This window comes from Hyaena hyaena, unplaced genomic scaffold (assembly GCF_003009895.1).
Source record: "Hyaena hyaena isolate Hyena2069 unplaced genomic scaffold, ASM300989v1 scaffold_79, whole genome shotgun sequence".
NCBI lineage: Eukaryota > Metazoa > Chordata > Mammalia > Carnivora > Hyaenidae > Hyaena > Hyaena hyaena.
In genome coordinates, this window is record NW_024080711.1 from 1,518,610 (window position 1) to 1,539,398 (window position 20,789).

Genomic DNA, 20,789 nt, shown 5'->3' on the forward strand with positions numbered 1-20,789 from the left:
CTGTCTCAGATGCACAGTGACTGAAGCGGACACCCCGGGTGGGCTGTTGGGGGTGCTCTGAGCCCAGCATGCCTTGTATGACTATCAGCATGCCCAGCAGGGGGGTGGTGGCATGCGGCCCTGTTTCTCCCACAGCTCGGCAACATGCTGCCATCCTGCCTTTAACCCCTTACGGTGACACTTGGGGCAAGAGTATGAGCCCATGCTATTTCAAAGACAATGATTTTAAAAGAAGGCATTTGTAAAGCCGATGGAAGCAGTACTCATTGTCATAGAATACATTTGGGGTTTCCTTAGGGTCCGCCTGCTGGAAATGACATTTTTCTGTTGGGTGCTGCAGGAAGAAGTTATAGAAGGTTCACTGTCACAGCCACCATATTTTAAAATTTAATTTCCCTCATCCAGTTGTATCCGGGGGGGCGGGGGGCTGTAGTGTGCCAGTAACACTGAGTCCTCTTACGGTGCTGTTAGGTCACCAGATGATTTTAGCTGAAATGGAAACTATCAAGTATTCCTTCCCTAAGTTTTGAAATCTTTGGAGACACGCTCAATCTGTTTATTTAATTGGTAGTTTATTTTTATACTTGGTAAAGAGAAGAAACTTTGCAATACTTCAGGGTTCTTTTTTTTTTTTTTTCTTTTTTGCCATGCACCAACTGAACATCTGCGGTCTGCAGAAAGAAAATGTAGGCAGAGCCCATGCGCATCCGTGTAGACTCTGCCTTTATAAAGCAAGCGGCTTTCATGACGTCCTTGGGAACTGGGGAGGGGCTGGGAGAAGGGCAGGAGTTTGAGTTAGAGCTGGTTTCATTTTCTGGCTCCAACTTCATTCTTTCAGGTTGGTGGTGACTGTAGCTCCGTTGGTATCTGACTATGTCCTGAGGTTCAGCAGGGTTTCTTTTTTAAAGTTTATTTCTTTATTTTGAGAGAGTGCATGGGAGGGGCAGCTAGGGGGAGCACTCGACGTGGGGCTTGAACTCATGAACCATGAGACCATGACCTGAGCTGACATGGCATCGGACGCTTAACCATCGGTCGGAGCCACCCAGGTGCCCCTCAGCACGGTTTCTTGACTGTACACTCTTTCTGGATTGGCCAGGTGCATGGGGCTTCCGTCTTGGCCTTTGTCTTTCCCCTTGAAGCTATAGCCAGAAACCACATCACTGGAAGAAGGAGAGAGAAAGCGCAGTCAGCTCAGGGGTCTGAAGGGTCACATCTGAATTAGGTTTCCAGTGTTTCTGGGCCCCACCCCAGAGTAGGTGCCATAGGGAAGGGTCTGGTGGCAGAGTGTCTTCTATTCCTTAATGGTTCCTGGGGTCCCGACCATCTCTCCTAGTCTGTGCATCAGCAAATTGAGACTGTTCCCATTATAGAGAAAGGAACCCAAAGCTGCATTCCCCTCCACTGAGGGCATTAGAGCCACGACAGGGGCTTTCTCGGGAGATGCGCCGGGGAGGCATGGTGCTCACTCTCTGTCTGGCTCAGTGCTAAGTGCCCCACATGGGTGCTGTTCATATCACCCTCACAGCAACTCCACAAGGTAGATATTATTATCCCCATTTTCCAGGGAAAACCAGCGCTTGGAGAGGATAAGTGACCAGGGCCCCACAGCAGGCTGAACTGGGGTCAAAGTCAGGCCCATCATACTCTGGGTCCTCAGCTTGCCTCTGACAGGCACTGGCTCCCACCCGGGCCTTTGCACCTGCTGGTTTGTGTGCCTGGAGTTGCCCTCCCTGTCCTCTCTCCCCACCGCCCCACCTCGGGCGAAGCTCAGGCCCCTGTAAGCCCTCTCTCATGCCTTTTTCCCTCTGAGCACGTCCAACGTCCAACCCCACATGGCTGTCTGCTTATTTAAGGAACACCCGCCTGCCTAAGTGACTACAGATTCCTTAAGGGCAGACCTGCCTTAATTCATGGCTGCAGCCTCAGTGCCTAGCACACAGCCTCTGGGTATTTACAATATGTGTCGAATGATCAAAAGAATAAGGTCGAATGACCTCAGGAGACAGAGGTCACAGAAGGAGATGTATCGTGGACCTGCCTGGAGAAATTGCACTGTGAACAGTGTGGGACAGCGTCACCGCCCCTTAAGTGTAGCCTGGTTGTCAGTTTACCCCATCAAGGGGCCCCTTTGGCCCCCACTGCTGGTCGTCTGTGGAGGTGCGTCCGTCACCCTTGTAGGGGTCGTCTGGGTCCTGGGTCTGTGGCCTCACAGATACTGTCAGCCTCTGGCACATGTGTGACAGGAAGCAGCCTGCAGTGGCGGCAGCTGTGTGGGCTCCTGAGTCACTGCCTCACCTCTGTTTCTCTTTCAGTGCTTTTGTACGTGCGGAAGGAGACGGACGACGTGTTCGACGCTTTGATGTTGAAATCCCCGACGGTGAAGGGCCTGATGGAAGCGGTAAGCAGGGGCCCTTTCAGCCTCTGGGAAACCTGCCTGTGTTCCCCTGAGCTGGAGTCAGTTCCTTAAAATGCAGCCTTCCAGATGGCCCCAGAGTGAGCTTTATAAAGAAAAAACCCAGATTTATGGAAACACTGATCTGCTCTCCACCACTGTTGTGGCCTCTTAGCGTCCTAAGCAGAAGGAAACTTTAGACAAACTGCAAATTCCCTGTCAACTTAAAGCTGATCAGAGTAAGATGCCGTAGAGGAAGGTTAATCTGGGAGTTTCCATTTGTCTCTGCACAAACCAAATTAGGTACGTTTAACTTCCAAGTATGCATAGAACAAAAAAAATTAGGAAGTGTGTTGCTAGTTGTGATAGTGAAATCCAAAATAAAAATATGATCCCTTTTGATTAAGAAAAAACCCCATATATATATACATGTATATATGTGTGTGTGTATATATATATATCTGAGATAAGAGATAATCTGAAGTCCCTCCCTCCCTTCTCCTCTCTAATTTAGTCTATCATGGTGGGATCTGGGCTCAGGAAGTTATTTTATATTTTTTCCATCTGAATAGGACTTTAATATGACTCTACCTTGAAAATGATTTCTCACTGCCACCTTGTTTTTGTTGTTGTTGGAACAACGATGTTGTAGAAGATCGGGGCTTTCGATGGCAATGGAGACACTGCCAAGGGATAGTCCCAAGTCATTTGTGGGTCTGCAAAACCACTACATTGGAACAGCATCTTGGGCTGTGAGGCAAAATGTTAAAATGTATAGGACGGGACCCCTACGTGTGGTCTCTTGTGGCTGGTTTTTCTCACTCAGCTTAATGTTCCAAACATGGTGTATAGTTGGTACTGGATTCTTTTTTATGGCTGAATAATATTCCACTGTATGGATATACCATATTGTGTTTTCCCAAATTCATCGGCTAATAGATTTTTGGAGGTTTTCCACCCTCTGGCTGTTTGGAATGGTGCTGCTGTGAACATTCACGTGCAAGTTTTTATTTGAGCTTTTGTTTTCACCCACTGAGTAACCTCTGCCAACCCATCCCCTACCACAGTGGAGGCGAACTTTTGATCTCTCTTGGGGGAATTCATTACACCTTCTTGGCTTTGCTTGGCTGGGGGTTTGAGGAGAGTGGTCCACGCAGAGAGAAGAATGGTTGGCAAACATCAGTGACTAGGCTCCAATCAAGACTGTGCAGTCTTGCAAAATAGCACTCAGAATCTTTCGTTTCCTTCCTCCTATAATGTGGACAATGCCTACTTTGGAGAATTGTTTTGTTTGTACTACCCTGGACCTCTCACTATCTTAGAAAGAACTCTTGATCACAACGAAGAAGAGCGGAATTATTGTTTAATCTCTGTCAGATTGGGTCACTTGTCTTCAGGACTGGATAATTCTTTTTCTTTTACTGGTCCTGAACTTCCCATACCTTCATTTCAATGCCATATCATTATCCACCCAGACATAGACATCTGGATAGAAATAAATAGTTCTCTGTCAGCAGATGTTACTGAATGTCCCCATACTTGGTGTCATTTGGATAAAATAGAATACTGCTCTTTTCTTCTGCATGTTTGGTATCATGTCAGCTAAGGCACCCATGGAACTTTGGTGATTTACTTTGGCTTCTTTATTCTTATAATTAGGTTTTAAACTTGATTACAGAGATTTGGTGATGATGATGGTATAGTGGAGTGGACATGAATTTTCCAAGTTTTTTTGGTCTTTCTAAGTGATTTTACCTAATCCTCCTACAAATGAATCTTCAGCTGCTGTAGCCTCCTTGATAGTCCCTGAGCCCACTAAGGCTTACTCACACCTCAGGGCCTTCGTACCTGTTGCTCCTTCTGTCAGGAGTGTTCTTCCTTTGTATGGACAAGGCTCACTATCTCTCTCTATTTTTTTTATTTTTAAGTTCATTTATTTATTTTGAGAGAGAGAGTGCGAGCAGGGGAAGAGCAGAGAAAGAGGGAGGATCTCAAGCACATTCCATGCTGTCAGCACAGAGCCCACGTGGGGCTCGAACTCACAAGACCATGAGATCATGATCTGAAGGTTCACTCTCTTATGTCCTTCAGGTTTCTGCTCACGTGGCCCTGACTGACCTGGGTCTGGCCATACGACCTACAGGAATGGCTTTTCTATTGCTATTCCCTTACCATCTGTTGTTTTACCATCGCACAGATCACCACTTGACATATTTAACAATTTGCTAGACATTTATTTTTTTCTCTCCTCCCCATTAGAGTGTAAAGCTCATGAGCACAGGGACTTTGTGTCTTCTGTGTATCCCCAGATCCTTGAGCATAAATATTTGATGGAACCGAGCACCTACTATAGATGGGCCACCATGCTGAGGGCTGTGGGTAGCCAGATTTCACATACATTGCTTTATTTGGTCCTTGCAATACCCCAAAGTGTCATCATCACCAACTTACAGAGGTGGAGACTGCGGCCCAGAAAGGGGGTCTCCTGAGGGCTGATAGCTCCACAGAGGGGTGAGGCCAACTCAAGCCCTTGAGCAGCTTGTGTCCAATTAGAGTGGTGTCCACATATGAAAAGGTATTTCAAGAAGAGTAAACTTTCCAAGTCACAGCTCACAAGAGCTAAAGGAAAGACAATGAGGCAATAATAAACCTTCAAGTGAAAAGTACTACGTGTAGGAGTTGACCCCACACAGTCAGGTTCAAATCCTGGCTCTGACACCTTTAAGTGATGTGATTTTGGGCAAGTTACTCAACCTCTGTGTCCCTAGTTTCATAATTGTTAAAATGAGAATAATAATGATGTGGGCTATCATTATGAGGATAATGATATAAAATGAGATGTAGGGTTGTTGTGAAGGTTAAATGAGGTCACATACATGGCACCTAAAAGTAGCACATAGAAATACTCTATAGCTAGATGATGGATAGATGATAGATTAGTTAGATAGATGATAGATAGATAGATAGAGATGATAGATAGGGATGACTGTAAGTATTACAGGGTAGGAAGGCAGACTGAGATTTCTCCAAGCCAAAAAGGCTAGAGAAAGGCATAGGGATGTTCTCTGTTGTGCCCCCGGCTGATGCACACAAGGAAAGAGGTTGTTCATGGACCCCGTGACGCCCTCTTCAATTCAACTGAATTGTTCATGTATGGAGGTAAAGGCATTACTCTCTGATTCCCTTGATGGGTCAAATGCAGCCACCAAGGAAGTGATTGCAAGCAAGAGTCTCCTCCTTTTTAAATGTGTTTCTTAGAGCCCCGACTGAATGGTTTATAACCCCAAATAGAAGTCATCGGCTTCCGGAGCAGGCTTCTTGCTGGATGCTTCTAGACAAGGCAGACTGAGTCCTACGTTGCTGGAAACCAGTGGAAATCTCTAAGTTCTGTCACATCCCTCAGGTTCTGGGGCAAAGATAATGCTGCACAAAGTAAAAGTCTAAAAATTACAAGTCACCAGACAACCAATAACACATTGATAAGATACGTCTGAGACCTAGAATCCTCCTGGGTGTAAAGGAAGGTTTTGGGGTCTTTAAAAATATTAATGATGGGTTTTTTTAAAGTATAGAAGTGGATCATTGCAGGGTGCCTGGGTGGCTCAGTCAGTTAAGCGACCGACTTTGGCTCAAATCATGATCTCAGGTTCGTGAGTTCTGTCCTGACAGCTCAGAGACTGGAGCCTGCTTCGATTCTGTGTCTCCCTCTCTCTCTGCTCCTCCCCCACTCATGCTCTGTCTGTCTGTCTCTCTCTCTCAAAAACAAATAAACACTTAAAAAAAATGTTTTTAAAAAAGGATCATCATTTTAGGTAAATTGAAAAGCACAAATTAAAAAGCAAGCACTCTTACTAACTCTCCCGTTCGAGAGCACTATCATGCAGCATGTATTTTACATACATAGGGAGGAGGGTTCAGGGGTGCTATCATCCAGGTCCTGGGCAAAAGGAATCCTTCTATATCTCACGCTGACAGATGGCCAGCTTCTTCCACATGATATCCTGCACAGTCCCACTTCTTTCCAGGGTTCTGACTTTGCCAAAACACACTTCCTCGCCTGGTGCGGAGGCAGAGGATGCGGCATCTGCATGGCGTGCCTCTCCTTTTGCCCGTGACAGCCGCGCAGAGGGCAGACATTTGCCCTTCAGTCTCACGTATGCCCATTTTCTCTTAAGAGTTCAGAATCTGAAACCAGACTGCCAGATTCTTTTTTTTTTTAATGTTTATTTATTTATTTATTTATTTATTTATTTATTTGTCTTTCAGAAGACAGGAACTTACAGATAGGAGTCTGATGATGTTGGATAGGAAAATATTCCTATTTTATTTTTAAAAGAAGTTCCAAATGACACCAACCAAAGTTAAAAAGACAAACTCAGGCCAAGCAAGTCAGAATAATAAGCAGGTACATATAACACATGGTCCAGCAGACAGCAAGTTCCCATGTACAGAGTGCATATCCTTTTTGTGCTGTGCATGTCTTTGGGAGTGTGCTGTAGTCTATGGACCCTGCTCTGAATAATGTTTTTCAATGTACAAAATAAAAAACAGGATTACAAAGGAAACCAATTATATTGATAACATTGAGGTCGTTAATGAAAAACCTTTGTGCTAGAGGAATATATGCGCTCCTTATTCATGCATTAATATCATCTATGGGCGGGACTAATAACTACTGTACATTTGAAGTCTGATGGATGAATGTAATTGATATTTTGAGATATCTGCAGTAATTTTAATAGGACATGAAAATAAGTGTGATTTCCATTGGTAACAAAAAATAGGTACTGCTAAGACTACTGTATGTTCCTAACTGAAGGGAAGGCTAAATTACAGTTCAAGGTTAGTGAAAATAAAGATGTAGGCTTTCCTACCCCAGCTCATGTGCATACTCTGAGTTAGGAAGCTCTGGTTTAGACCAACCAGGAAGTGCTCAGGAGGCGGCGGCTCAGGAATGATGCTCAGGCGACTTGCTCCTCCAGCATTAGTTCTGTGCACCTGCTTTGTTAACTGGGTGGGTGTAGAGCCCCAAGGGGTGGGGGCCACAGTGAGCTCCCTCCTGAAAAATGGTCACATCTCTGTCCTTCAGCAAGGTTCCACTCCCAGCGCTCTCCTCTGGGCGCGGAACCAGCACACAACCAGTGTTTCTCTTTCGATGGGCATGTGCAGGTGTGAAACCAGGACCCGGCAAATAGGCAGGTGCCAGGCTTGGGAAGAAGAGAAGAAGGAAGTAGAAATTCTTCCAAAGGGCGACAATAGTGAGCCTGGAGAGGAGTGACAAAATCTGTGTCAATCCTACCTTATTCAGAGTATCTCACCCCATTTGGAAATAGCACGAAGATGCTCAAAGAAACGTGCTGCTATTAGAATTTCTTTAGAGAGCTATAACATAGCGTCTTCCCAAATAGTTGCTAAAGGAACTGGAGAGTCTGAGGAAGGGATGCTGAGCTGTTACACAGCCAGGGCTCTGGGGTCCCCCTTATTCCTAGTTTCCCACAGCCTTCCACGGGGTCACTTACCTGTGGTCAGACACATTCCGGAGGCAGATGATTCTCCTGATGATCTTCAGAGGGTCAATAGCATGACACTCACTCATGTCACTTCATCTCATCATTTAGGCATCTCACATCATCACAAGAAGAGTGCATCCGGCACAGTAAGATATTTTGAGAGAAAGACCATACGCACCTAACTTTTATCACAGCATATTATAATAATGTTTCTATTTTATTATTAGTTAACTAATCTCTTACTGTGCCTAATTTATAGATTAACCTTTCTCATCGATATGTATGTGTAGGACAAAAAGATGGTGTATAGGCCTTGGTACTGTCTGAGGGGTCAGGCATCCACTGGGGGGTGGTGGAGTGTATCTCCCAGGGAGAAGGGGGCGGGGGGGACCGCCGTACTTCCAAATAATTAAGCATTTCTGGCAACTTTAAATTTTGTATTTCCAATGTTACTGAATTCTGATGTGATTTGGCTTATCTTTGTGACCCAACACATGACAGATTTTCTCTAGGAGATGTGCGTGTCTATATAAAATCTTAAATCTAGTGTAGCGATTCTAGTGCTCCGTTGTTCTTATTTGCCTTAGGTGTGCCCAGCACTAAAGGCACACTGGGGATACGGAGACTCCTGTACTCTTACAGTCGCGGACTTCTTCGTGTGCTGCGTCTCCCACTGTAATTGTTTTTCTTTCAGGTCTGCCTGACACCTGTAATTTGTGCTCAGTGCTGTCGGGGGCCTGAAGTTTTACAGTTGCGACACCTTTTCCTACATTGTGTTGTTTTTTTATCATTGCACAGTCCCCATGCTAACCTCCTCAGCCTTAATGCTCACCCCGCCTTGTCTCACACGAATGTCCTCGCCCCTGCTCTCCTTTGTTTGCTGCGCCCTCCTCCCTCCTCCTGCCTTCCCCTCTTTAGTCCTTGCCTCTGCTAAGTGTTTTCCTGCTAAACATCCAGCTGGTTCTCTTTCTTTCTCATCCTTCTTTTAACTTCTTTTTTCGCTACTCTGACACTCTGGCTTTCCGTGGAAAAAGGCAGTTTGTTGTCATTTGGTATAATGACTGATAGGCTGTATTTTCTTTCTTCAGTATTACTTTTTTGTTATTATTGATTTTACTTTGCAGTTTCCCCTTGCTGTCTCTTTCGCTTGGCAGATGGATTAGCATGCTGTTTTCCACCTTTTCCAGAAAGTTATTCTTTACTTTTCCTCAGTTATTTCAGCCTTCCTCCTTATTTCTCTGTGATTTTTTTAAAATGTTTTTTTAAATGTTTTTATTTATTTCTGAGAGAGAGAGAGACAGCATGAGCAGGGGAGGGTCAGAGAGAGAGGGGGAGACACAGAATCAGAAGCAGGCTCCAGGCTCTGAGCTGTCAGCACAGAGCCCGACACGGGGCTCGAACCCACAAACTGTGAGATCATGACCTGAGCCAAAGTCGGACACTTAACTGACTGAGCCACCCAGGCGCCCCTATTTCTCTGTGACTTGAAGGATGAAATGCCAGCTATTTTTTGCACCAACACTGTGTAGCTCCCCCCACCACGAGGCGAGGCTGTGGGAGCTTGGTCTCTCCCTCTCCTGCCGCTTTCTTGTCTCACTTAGCCTGAGTGTGTCGGGGTGCCCACCCCACCGTCCCCACAAACTCCCGACTTCTTGGGGTTGCTGAGATACTTTGATGCTCTCTCTCTAGCAAACCATGAGATTTCTCCCTTTATTATGTCCTTTTTACTTTGAGAATCTGTATTTGGCAATTATTTTGCATCTGCATTCCACATATGTAAACACCCACACACAGTTATACACTGATAGATAACTGTGTATCTGTAGTTACGTATATAACAATATAATATAGATGGAGAGAGGGTATATGTAGAGTCAGTATACATTAAGAAAATTCTTTATGTTTATTTGGTTTTGAGTTAGAGACAAAGATAGAGACAGAGACAGAGTGTGAGCAGGGGAGGGGCAGAGAGAGAGGGAGACACAGAATCTGAAGCAGGCTCCAGACTGAGCTGTCAGCACAGAGCCTGACGCGGGACTCAAACCCAGGAACGGTGAGATCTTGATCGGAGCCAAAGTTGGACGCCTAACCGACTGAGCCACCCAGGCCCCCCTGTATACATTTAAAGATTTATTTATGACACAAGGCTAGTTGCTTGTCTTCCCCCTTCTCCTGGCTGATGTCTCCCTTCTGATGCATTTTCTGTTTAGATAACGTTCTTTTGTGAATATGCTCCTCCTGGCGTATTTGGGTGAAATGTTCTCTGAACCCTTACATTTCCTCGATACCCTTTGTTTTCACCCTGATGCCTGAGGCATAGCTTGTTGGTGTCCAGGATTCTTGGGGTGAAGTTCTTATTTACAGTAGTCTATGGAGGTTACGGCACTATCCTTTGGTTTCTAGGGCTGTAGATGGGAAGACCGAAGCCATGTTTATTCTTCTATTCTCTTTTGTGGGGGGAGGGAGTGGGGGTGGTAACTTGTTCTGAAAGGTTTCAGAATGTTTTTATTACCCTTTGGCGATCTGGCACTTTTCAGAATGGCCAGATGCATGAGTCTTTCCTCGTTGATCTCTCCTGGGTTCAGGAGCCCCCTTTTGTCCAAAACCACGGGTCTTTCTTCTATTATTTAATTGTTTCCTCTTCTCCATCAGTTCCTTCTTCTCTGCCTGGGACCCTGGATATTCACATCTTGTGTGGCCTCCCTCTATTCTTCAAATCCCTCTTTGTTTTTTGTTTTGTTTTGTTTTTCGTATCTTTCTATGCTCTATGTCTTTGGACTTTGAATTTTTTTAATGGTTTATTTATTTTTGAGACAGAGAGAGACAGAGCATGAGTGGGGGAGGGTCAGAGAGAGAGGGAGACACAGAATCTGAAACAGGCCCCAGGCTCTTAGCTATCTGCACAGAACCTGATGCGGGGCTCGAAACCACAACCTGCGAGATCATGACCTGAGCCGAAGTCGGATGCTTAACCGACAGAGCTACCCAGGCGCCCCTTTGCTCTGCACTTTGAAATTGTTTTTCGAATTGATCTTTCCTCATACTATTGGTTTGCGGTATTGACCACTAGTCCTTCAATTCATTTACTGAACTTTAAAATGTTTTTAGTTCAGGGGCGACTGGGTGACTCCGTCAGTTAAGCATCCAATTTCGGCTCAGGTCACGATCTCACAGTTTGTGAGTTCGAGCCCTGCATCGGGCTCTCTGCTGACAGCTCAGAGCCTGGAGCCTGCTTCGGATTCTGTGTATCTCTCTCTCTCTCTCTCTGACCCTCCCCCACTCTTGCTCTGTCTCTCTCTGTCAGAAATAAATAAATGTAAAATAAATGAAAATTTTAAAAAATTTAAATGTTTTAGTTCAACAATCATATTTTTGGACCAGAATTGTACATGTGTGCATGCAATCTTCATAACTGTTTTCTTATGTCCTGTTCAAATGGATGCCTACAAAGCAAGCACTGTCCATTCTCCTCGCTGCCCCCGGCCCATGTTATTTTACATACCGGGCACATTTCAGTTCAGTTGTAGGGACAGGGCAGTTGGATCAGTGATGGAGCAGTGACGTGGCCGGTGGGCCACTGGTTTCCCCGGTTCCTGTTGCCCTCAGCCTTCGGCCCATCTGTTCTGCCCTTCTGGGCTTATTCTGGGGGTGAGGAGTCCTTCCTGTGCAGGGGGAGGGGTAAAAGGTGGGACTATATAGTTGTCTGTGGGATAACCTCTTCTGGGGATCCAGAGCTGTCCACCTGTGCCCTAGGGCTCCTCAGCCTCTTTTCAGAGCCCCTGGGCTCCACTGCCCAGTCATCCCTGTCCCGGACCTCACTTACCCCAGCTGGCTGTGAGCGCCCACCTTCCCCCAGCCGCGGGGCTCAGAAGAGGCTGGTGGATTGGATTTGGGACAGGGAAGGCATGACAGGCATTTCGGGTAGGTCTCTCCAGAATCTGTCTCCAAACTCTGATTACTTTATATTTGTAAAAGTGAATCATAATCATTGTAAAAAGGGAGGAAGAAACCCAACTACAGAATGGTACAAAGTGAAAAGTAAAAGAATCTCCGTGTTCTGTCCGTTCTCCCAAGGTGGCCACTGTTAACAGACTGGCATGTCCTTCACATATTTTCTATTTCCTTACATACTTATTTTTTTAGAAATATGGATGGGGTCACACCATACGTATCGTATTACAGTTTGTTGGCTTTTCCTCCTTCGTGTGTTAAGGACTTTATTTTTCATATAGGCTTGCCACATTTTTAAATGACTTTATGGCTTTCAACCGTGAAGATACCAAAACGTGCTTAATGAGTGTTTGTTATGTACAATTTTCTCTATTAGGAACAATAATGGTTTGAAAAGCTTTGCATACATCTGAGTGTATTTCCATAGACCAAGTTACCACCTGTGCAATGTATGTTCAAGGGATATATGCTTTTTAAACTTTAAGAGCTGCTTCTAAATTTCCCTCCAAAAAGTTTGAGCATTTTATTCTCCGTCTATGGAATACGAGAGTTGATGTTTTTCACGTTCCGGCTGGCACCATGTTACTATTCTTTTAGTTTTTGTGAATCTGATAACATAAAAGTAACATCCTACTGGTTTAATTTGAAATTTTAAAATGAGGAGTAAGGTGGGACATTTTTCTATTTCCTTACTGTACCCTTGTGTTTTTCTTCATGAGTTACCTCTCCACGTTGTGTTCTTCCCTTTCCCATGGAATTGGACTTTTCCTGGATTTGCAGTACTTCTTTCGGACTTAAGGAAGTCGGTTTCCTGTTGTTTGTGTGACAAGAAAAGTTTCAAAGTATGTTGTTTGTCTTTAGTTTTTTATGGTGGTTTTGCTCTACTGGTATTTGTGATTCTCTGTTGTTTGATCAGCCTTTTGACCTTGTTTCTTCAGGTTTTATATCTTCATTGGGATGATCTTCCTTCCTTGAAGATGGCATCAATACAAAGAACTGACCCATGGTTTCTTCTGATACTTTTATGGTTTCAGCCTTCAGATGTGAATCTTTGCTCTATCTGAAATTTATTTCGATGTCAGAAGTAGAGAAGGGCTCCAGCTTAACCCGTTGGATTTTTTCTGTGTGGCTACTTATTTAATCTAACATCATGGCTGGTGTCCATTTTCTTTCTGACTGATCTGAGATGATACCTTCATCATAGATTAAATTACCACGCAGCCGAATCTTTTGTTGAATGACTTAAGGCTTATCCATGGGAGAGCCTTGTAGCTGAGGCATATTGGGAGCCTGACTCCTGAGTGAGGGATACAGGCACCCAGGAGACTGAGACTGGAGCTTTCTCTCTCGCCTCTGCCTACCCTCCCCTTCCATGCTCATCTGCCTGTTATTGGTGTTACAGATATCTGAGAAATATGGGTTGCCTGTGGAGAAGATCGCAAAGCTTTACAAGAAAAGCAAAAAAGGGTAAGAAAGAAACAACTTAAGCCGACTTTCAAATCAGATAAGTGTACATAGTCCCTTTAAAAAAAAAAAAGAAAATGGTGCCTGTCTTTTGTTAGTTCTGTTGTCCAACTCGGTAACACCTGTGTGTCATCCTTACAAAGGATTGCTGGGCAGCTTGCAAGTGCGGTGCGTTTTGAAGATCTTTAATAAGACAGGGAGGGAGGGAGACAGCGCTTTGTCATCATGCCGCCTGAGATGTCCTATCCCAATGACAGAGTGAACTGGTGGAATAGAAGGGTCTGGAAGGGGTGAGGACACAGGGGAGAGTGGCAAAGTCACCTCTGCCCAATGTGGAGTGTATAGAGAATCACATGCCGCTCTTGGGGTGGCTTCAGGGTGACACCCAAACAAGAAGGGCTCCGGGTGTAGAGAAGTCTTCTGAGGGGAATATTCACAAAACAATCTCCATGATCACTGGACCTGCTCATTCTCAGTGTTAAGAACAAGACCTCTTATGAGGTGCTCAGTAGGTTCTGGGCCCCCTGCAAGTGCCCTATACACACTGTTCTGTTGTTCTCCCCACACTGCCACCCCCAGCCTCCCTGGGGCTCCCTCTGTCTGACGGTCTGCGAGCAGAGGCTGCAGGAGCTGGATTTAGTCCCAGGAGAGAGTTTCCATTGAGTCAGCTTCTGGAGTTACTTTCCTACAAAACACAGAAAATGGGTCTTTATTTATTTATTTATTTATTTTAAATGTTTTATTTATTTCTGAGAGAGAGAGAGAGAGAGAGCATGAGCAGGGGAGGGTCAGAGAAGGAGAGAGATAGAGAATCTGAGATAGGCTCCAGGCTCTGAGCTAGCCATCAGCACAGAGCCCGACGTGGGGCTCGAACTCACGAACTGTGAGATTATGACCTGAGCTGTAGTCAGACGCTTAACCTACTGAGCCACCCAGGTGCCCCAGAAACATATTATAGTCTCAACAGCATAGCCACAGTTCTTGATTTTCCTCTTCTTCTGACTATGGAGTACTTTTTTTTTTTTAAGTTTACTTATTTGGACAGAGAGAGAGTGAGAGCGAGCATAAGCAGGGGAGGAACAGAGAGAGAGAGAGTCCCAAGCAGGCTCTGTCCTGTCAGCACAGAGCCCGATGTGGGGCTCGAATTCACGAACCATGAGATCATGACCTGAGCCAAAACCAAGAGTTGGATGCTTAACTGACTGAGCCACCCAGGCGGCCCTGGAGTACTTTTTTAAAGTGTATTTTCAAGAGGCAGTATGGTTTAATGAAAATGGGGAACTGTTTGGGACCTGGCTCTGTCGCTGGCTTACTGTGTGATTTCAGGCTCACCTCTCTGGCCACAGTTTACAAATCTATAAAGCAAGAGGGTTGGGTTGAATGATCTCTGAAGGCCTGTTTAGTAAGGAGTCACGAGGTTAGTTCTGACAATCGAGGCTTTGCATTCCTCAAACTGGTTTCTGGGGAAAGAGATATTATGACGGCCTTCTTTTCCAGCCTTACCTCCTTTCTCCTCCCACCCTTCCCAGCGTCCCTTGCCAAAGAATGGCCAAGGGAGCCCCCAGCCCGGAGACTGCCCTTGCCCACCGCTTGGTGTTGATGGCATCTTTGTTTCTTACCCCCTACCCTACCCCCTGGCAGCATCCTGGTGAACATGGACGACAACATCATTGAGCACTACTCGAACGAGGACACCTTCATTCTCAACATGGAGAGCATGCTGGAAGGCTTCAAGATCACACTCATGGAAATCTGAGCCCTGGTCCTGGCATCCCCTCGGCAGGGGCCCTCAGCGCATTCTTCCCCGGGAGAGATGGAGGCCCCGGCCCAGAACCCGGAGACTCCCCCTCCCCCACCTCACAACTGCTGTTACAGACCGTGCCGGGAGCCGGGCGAGGCCCAGAGTCCCGTTCCTTGTTCCTAATCAGTGTGTATGGCCCACCGACCGGCTCCCGCTGGAGCGAAGCCCTGCGCCCCTCAGGAAGGCGTGCTGGGCCTGTCAGACACTTATTTATTGTCCACCTTTGTCTGGAGCGCAAGGTCCAGGCCCGCCGGGGCCCTGCAGGACACTGCCGGCCCCGGATGAGACCGTCCAGAGCCCTCCCCTTTTAAGGGAAACACAGCCAATCTGTTCGGCCCGGAGAGCCTGAGAACGCCTCACCTCTGCTGCTCCTGGGCGGCTGGTCGGAGCGAGCGCGCCGGCTGCAGCCGTCGGGGGGTCACAGGTGGACAGAAGCCTTCAGGCGTCTCCGGGGAAGGCCGTCCTGCTAAACACCTGCGGGGGTTTGTGGCGAGTGGCTGCCAGGCCTTGTACAGGAAGATACTCAGCCACCATGTAATTAGTAACCCGGAAGGCTCGCCTGGCTGTCATGTACATAGTGTTTATAATATGGCAATAATATATTTTACCTGTGGTTCGCGGGCACGTTTATTGCCGCTGGCCTAGGGGAGCCGCGCAGCTGAGACTCCGCTTTCTGTGAGAGCTTTGCCGCGGACACGCCGGGACAAGGGGAGTGGCCTTTGGGCTGGCAGGTGACCGCAGGGGTGCCAGCCGTCACGCTTGTCTTCCGGTGATGTGCTTCTCAAGCCTCGCTTGCTCTATCCAAACAGCCCCGTCCATGGGAGCAGTCAGAGCGTCTGAGGCCCCAGCTCCTCCAGCTTTGGGGAGCCTTCCAGAGAGACCATGGGGCAATGGGGGGGGGGGGGCTGGCGGCCTGGCCCTGTGCTGGGGCCGCTGCCCAACCCGGTGATCACGAGGACCGGGCCTCCATGCAGCGCCCACAGTTGCCAAGGGCATCCTTCATCTCAAGTGGCTCCCCCTAAAGGCCCAGCTGCAGTTCTGAGAGCGATGCCAACAGCTTAGCTCCGAATTGACCAGCCAGGGGACTGGATTCGGGGGGACGGGGACGGGGGGTGCCCCCAGAGTGCCCTGGCTCTTCCGAAGGCAGCCCCTGGAGGAGGGCTGGGAGAGAGAAGGCCTTGTCCTCCTGCACATGATCTGGGAGACCAAGAGTAGAAACTAAGCTTCCCCAAACACTTGCGAAATCATGAACCATCCTGGGCCACCGTTCTCTCTGAAGGGACAGGTAGGTGGCCTGGGGGGGTTGCGTTGGCCCTTGTGGGTTGAAGCACGGGCCTTTTGGTAGCCAGACACATACCTAGCCCTACGGCCTGCACTAGGACAGGCTCTCTGTAAGGGCCCAGATTTGTTTGTAAAGCACTTTGACGTCTTGCCCGGGGAACTCTCTCCCCAGGGGCTCGCTGCCTCGCACCCCGCCTGCCCCTGACCCCTAGAGCAGGACAGAAGGGCTGCTTCCAGCCCAGCTGCTTCTCCTGAGGCTACAGAGGATTTGGATGGAACGGAGAGCAGGTGCCGTGCCGAGGAAGATGTCCAGGTGGTGGTAAGGGCACACCTTTCTGTGTGTCTTCCGGACACGTTACCCCTCCCTGTGGTGCCAAAGGTCTGCATCCTGGATTCAGTTCTGTTCCCATCTGTTCCCCCCTCCCCTGCTCTGACCGCCATGCCCTGGACCAGCCCCGGGGGGGGGGGGGGTCGGGTCCTGTTGAAGCTCTGTGACGTGACGTGACGGACAGATTCAGGGTTGGAAATCTGTGACGTTCTCTGCACTTCCCACGCTCCTTGCCTTGGAGGTGGATTGGAACACGACTGGCAGACAAAATGGCAAATACTGTTGGGCTGGGGCGGAGACTCCAGAGTAGGGAAAAGATAAGATTTGGGGCATCTGACACAGGTTCCCCTACCCTTCTTTCTCTTGCCTCGGTGGGGAAATCCCTCCCCTAGGCAGAGGATGAAATAAGAGACACCTTTGCCTTGGTCTCCAGTCCCCCAGCCGTCATTATGGCCACCCCCGCCTAGCGGAACAAAGAATGTAAGGCCAGTGCCACTGAAGGGTGGTGCAGAGAGAGCATCACCTCCCATCTGATCTGCCCTCCGCCCTCCCCCCACCCCCTCCGTGTTCTCAGTGTCTGTGGTTCAGCCTGGATGTGTGTCAGCAGAGCTTTGATGAGTATGATTTTCTAAGCAGAAACACTCTAGAAAGATTGGAAAAAACTGCCTCCTCTTGTCCCTTAAATTTATTACACTTAAATAAACATGCTTCTTTAAAAAAAATCCGTGTAAGATGAGGGACACGCAAAACAAGTATTTTTCTTATACATACCCATACTGCTTAGACTTCATGGGTGTCTGGAGATTGGAACCCACAGGAAAATGCAGTCAGATGTCATCTTGGACTTGGACCCTGAACGACTAAGGCACGTCCCAGCCCAGAAACTTACGAAGCGTGAAATGAATCAAATGTTTATTTTCCTTCTTATTTAAAATTAGGAAAATGCCACAGAAACAGAGGGTTTGTGCCAAATTCTGTGAACGGCCCTTTCTTAAAAACAAGCAAGGGAGATTGAAAGATGGACAATTTGCTCTCATGTTTAAAAAAAAAAGAAAAAGGCAAATGTAACTTAATAGTTTTGTAAATGGGAGAAGGGGAATCTATAAACTATAAATACAGTTATTTTATTTTTTGTACATTTTTAAGAGAAAAAAATAAATATTCATAACGTCAGAGTAAATGGCAGTGTCTGGTGCTTTCTGTGAAGTGGGTGTTGGGGCTCCTTTGCCTTGTTGGAAAGAAGCCCCAGTGTGGCCTCAGGAAGATTCTAGGCTCCCCTTGGGCACCTCCGGGTCCTGGACTTCAACACAGCAGGCATGTCCGCTTTTGGTTGCCTGTGCTCCACCCCAAGGGTAAGGAGAAGAGGGCTGAAAAATCAAGACGCCTTCCATGTGCCGGGTGGGTCATCAAGGTGGTGGCCAGCTCCTCAGGTCGGGGAGAGTAAGTCTTGTCCACACGCTAGCTTCCTCGCTCCCTCGCTCACACTCATCCCCATGCGAGTTATCACAAAACTTTCTGGCTCTACCGAGGCTGAAAGCACATGTCTAAAACTCCAATTCCATCATGATGGTCTCTTGCCCCAGGTCGCTAGGATCTGTGGGCTCAGAGGCAAACAGCTGAACTCAGGATTCCAGCATTCATTAGCGCTTCCTCCGCCTGCCTCCCCGCTGAGCCACCATGCTGTTCAGCGTCATCCACGCTTGTCTCCAGAGAGCCTCTGAACAAGCAGCATTTGTGCCTCCTCCTGCACCTCCCATTGTCTACATACACAGCTTTCAAACCTTGGCTGAAATTTTGCCTTGAGAAAGTCTTCTCTGACGGCTGCAACCCCGGTGGCAGCCCCAGCAGCCTCTATGCCTGGACCAGAGGACAGACCATGGGCGGGTCCTGCAAAGGATGTCGCTGGTCTCCACATCTGTGCTGAGGCAGTCCCTCCCTTGGCCCATAGCAGCCAAGGCACTGGGGGTGCCTTCCCATCCCCCACCCCCCTGTACAGGACTCTGGTCAGGTGGGTGAGGATGATCAGTTGTCAGGACCACAGGGTCCAGTCCCGGCTCCTGCCTTCCACTCTCTGTGCTACTTCAGTTCATTACTGTGGCCCAGGCGCTGTGCCCAGTGCTGGGGACAAAGAGGCAGGTTCGACGGAGTCTGCCCTCTGTGGCGGTGAGGTAGGTGCAGAGCGATAGTGGCCTGGTATCCACACAGTAATGCGGGCTCACGCCGGGAGAGCCAGGGCTCTGTCGTCACCCCACCTCTAAGGCATACTATGACCCCTCCTACCCTGAGCTCTTCTTGTCCAGTGTAACGAGACGTCACCAGTGTGAAACTCACTTTGGCAAGGCTGCCAACTCGAGTGTCGGGGCCCATGTAACCAAGGGCAGCAGGAATGGGTAAGGGATGGCCATTGCATCAGTTCAGGCCATCCAAAAAGCAGAAGCCGGAAGAGATTTGGTGGGGAAATTCACGTGACGGATAAAGGGGTAGCGAGCAGGGAGAGACAGGGAGAGCTTGTGGACTAACCCCTGCGAAAAGAAAGGAAGGAAGGAAAGAGGGAAGGAAGGAGGGAAGAAGGGAGAGAGGTGGGAGGGAGGAAGGGAAGGAAAGAGAGGAGGGAAGGACGGTTGGGTAAGAGGAACTTCAGACTGCCTCAGCCAGCCCCTGGAGAGTTCTCGAGTGTAGGTCACCCGCAGGAAGAATCCCATGCGGGGCAGGAATGGCCCAGTTCTAATACTCCACCATGTGCAGTCCCTGACTGGGAGCAGCCCCAGAGAGCACGGCCCCAGAGTAAATGCCATGGTGGCTCCTAAGACTGCAGCCAGAGCCTGTCAATCAGCTGGCTGGGCTCTCAGAAGGGAAGACCTGAGCAGCCAGCCTCCATCAACCACAGCCACCCTTCTAAAAGGTCTCCCATAGAGATTCACTGGGGCTCTGTTTTTACAAGTAACATTCCCTGAGTGGATTTTCTGATCTACTAGCTTAGTATGCTTATACCTTTTGTCCTCAGGGCTCCTCAGCCCCACACTTCTCTGAGCTCTGCTATTGAGGTGACATGGGTTAATTCTGGGGACCCAGGAATTCTAGGAAACACTGTGGGGGGGGGCTCTGATTCAGCCAAAAGCAGCAAAAGAGAAGGGGATGTTGAAAGAGCCCTAAAGGCAAATGTTACCAGCTTGGTCCCTGGGTAGCAAGCACCTCTCTTGCCTGCAGAACTCAGGAAAGAACTTGATGTCCACCCCGCCATGGACATAGATGTAGGTTACTTGGTGACTGTAGTCAGTGTGCTGGACAAAACTTGCCAGCTGAGCTGTGAGCGTACTTCCTTGCTAGTAACTCCTACCCCCACTCTCCCAACATACACACGCCTTCAAGACCATAGTGCTTGGTACTATGATGAGTCACCATTGAACACTCAGTGCCAGCTCAGTAAAGCGATTAAATGCCGGTATTGGAAAGATAGAGTCTGTCCGTCTGTCCGTCTACCCTTTATGATATACCAGTAGTAACTATGAGTATTTAATAAGGGTCAGCGGGCTGAGCCAGCCAGAATTTTGAAGTATTTTCACCAGCCTCTTCTAGAGAACTCTTAAAATGCCTTCTATTTCCTGGAATCATGTCAGGAAAAGAAGTCATGAAGTAAGCCTCTTTGAGGGCCTTGCCCCATCTGAGCCACCTTAGGGGGTTAAATACCCACTGTGGAATGTTCTCAGAGTAACCCAGGGATGCCCGGGACCATGCACGGCACATTAGCACCCAGTGTGGCAAGTACCCAAAACGTATCTAAGTCATGGTCAGGATTCAAGTGTAGAGAAACCTGGGGCACCTGGGTGGCTCAGTCGGCCAAGCGTCTTACTCTTGATGTCAGTCCAGGTCATGATCTCAGGGTCGTGGGATCGAGCCTCGGTTCTGCTCCAACTAAGCATGGAGCCTGCTTGGGATTCTCTCCCTCTCCCTCTGCCCCTCCTCCCTCCCAAAATAAATAAATAAACATTTAGAAAACAACAACAAATGTAGAGAAACCTGTTTGCCATTAATATACCATCGGTTATACCCTTGACCCGA

At 47.9% G+C, this 20,789-nt stretch overlaps 1 protein-coding gene across 3 annotated transcripts in view; it reads left to right on the plus strand.

Annotated features, from left to right (window-relative positions):
* The window catches only part of GRHL2 (grainyhead like transcription factor 2), a 170,802-nt gene extending 154,918 nt beyond the window's left edge, over positions 1-15,884 (plus strand). For 2 of the 3 annotated variants that reach the window (XM_039233823.1, XM_039233824.1), the window contains exons 14-16: positions 2,316-2,401; positions 13,259-13,323; positions 14,962-15,884. In XM_039233823.1, coding sequence (XP_039089754.1) covers positions 2,316-2,401; positions 13,259-13,323; positions 14,962-15,076 — 266 coding nt within the window. In that variant the 3' untranslated portion in view covers positions 15,077-15,884. The remainder of the gene's footprint in view (positions 1-2,315; positions 2,402-13,258; positions 13,324-14,961) is intronic. The other variant, XM_039233825.1, reaches the window with a different exon arrangement.
* The last annotated feature ends 4,905 nt before the right edge of the window (positions 15,885-20,789 follow it).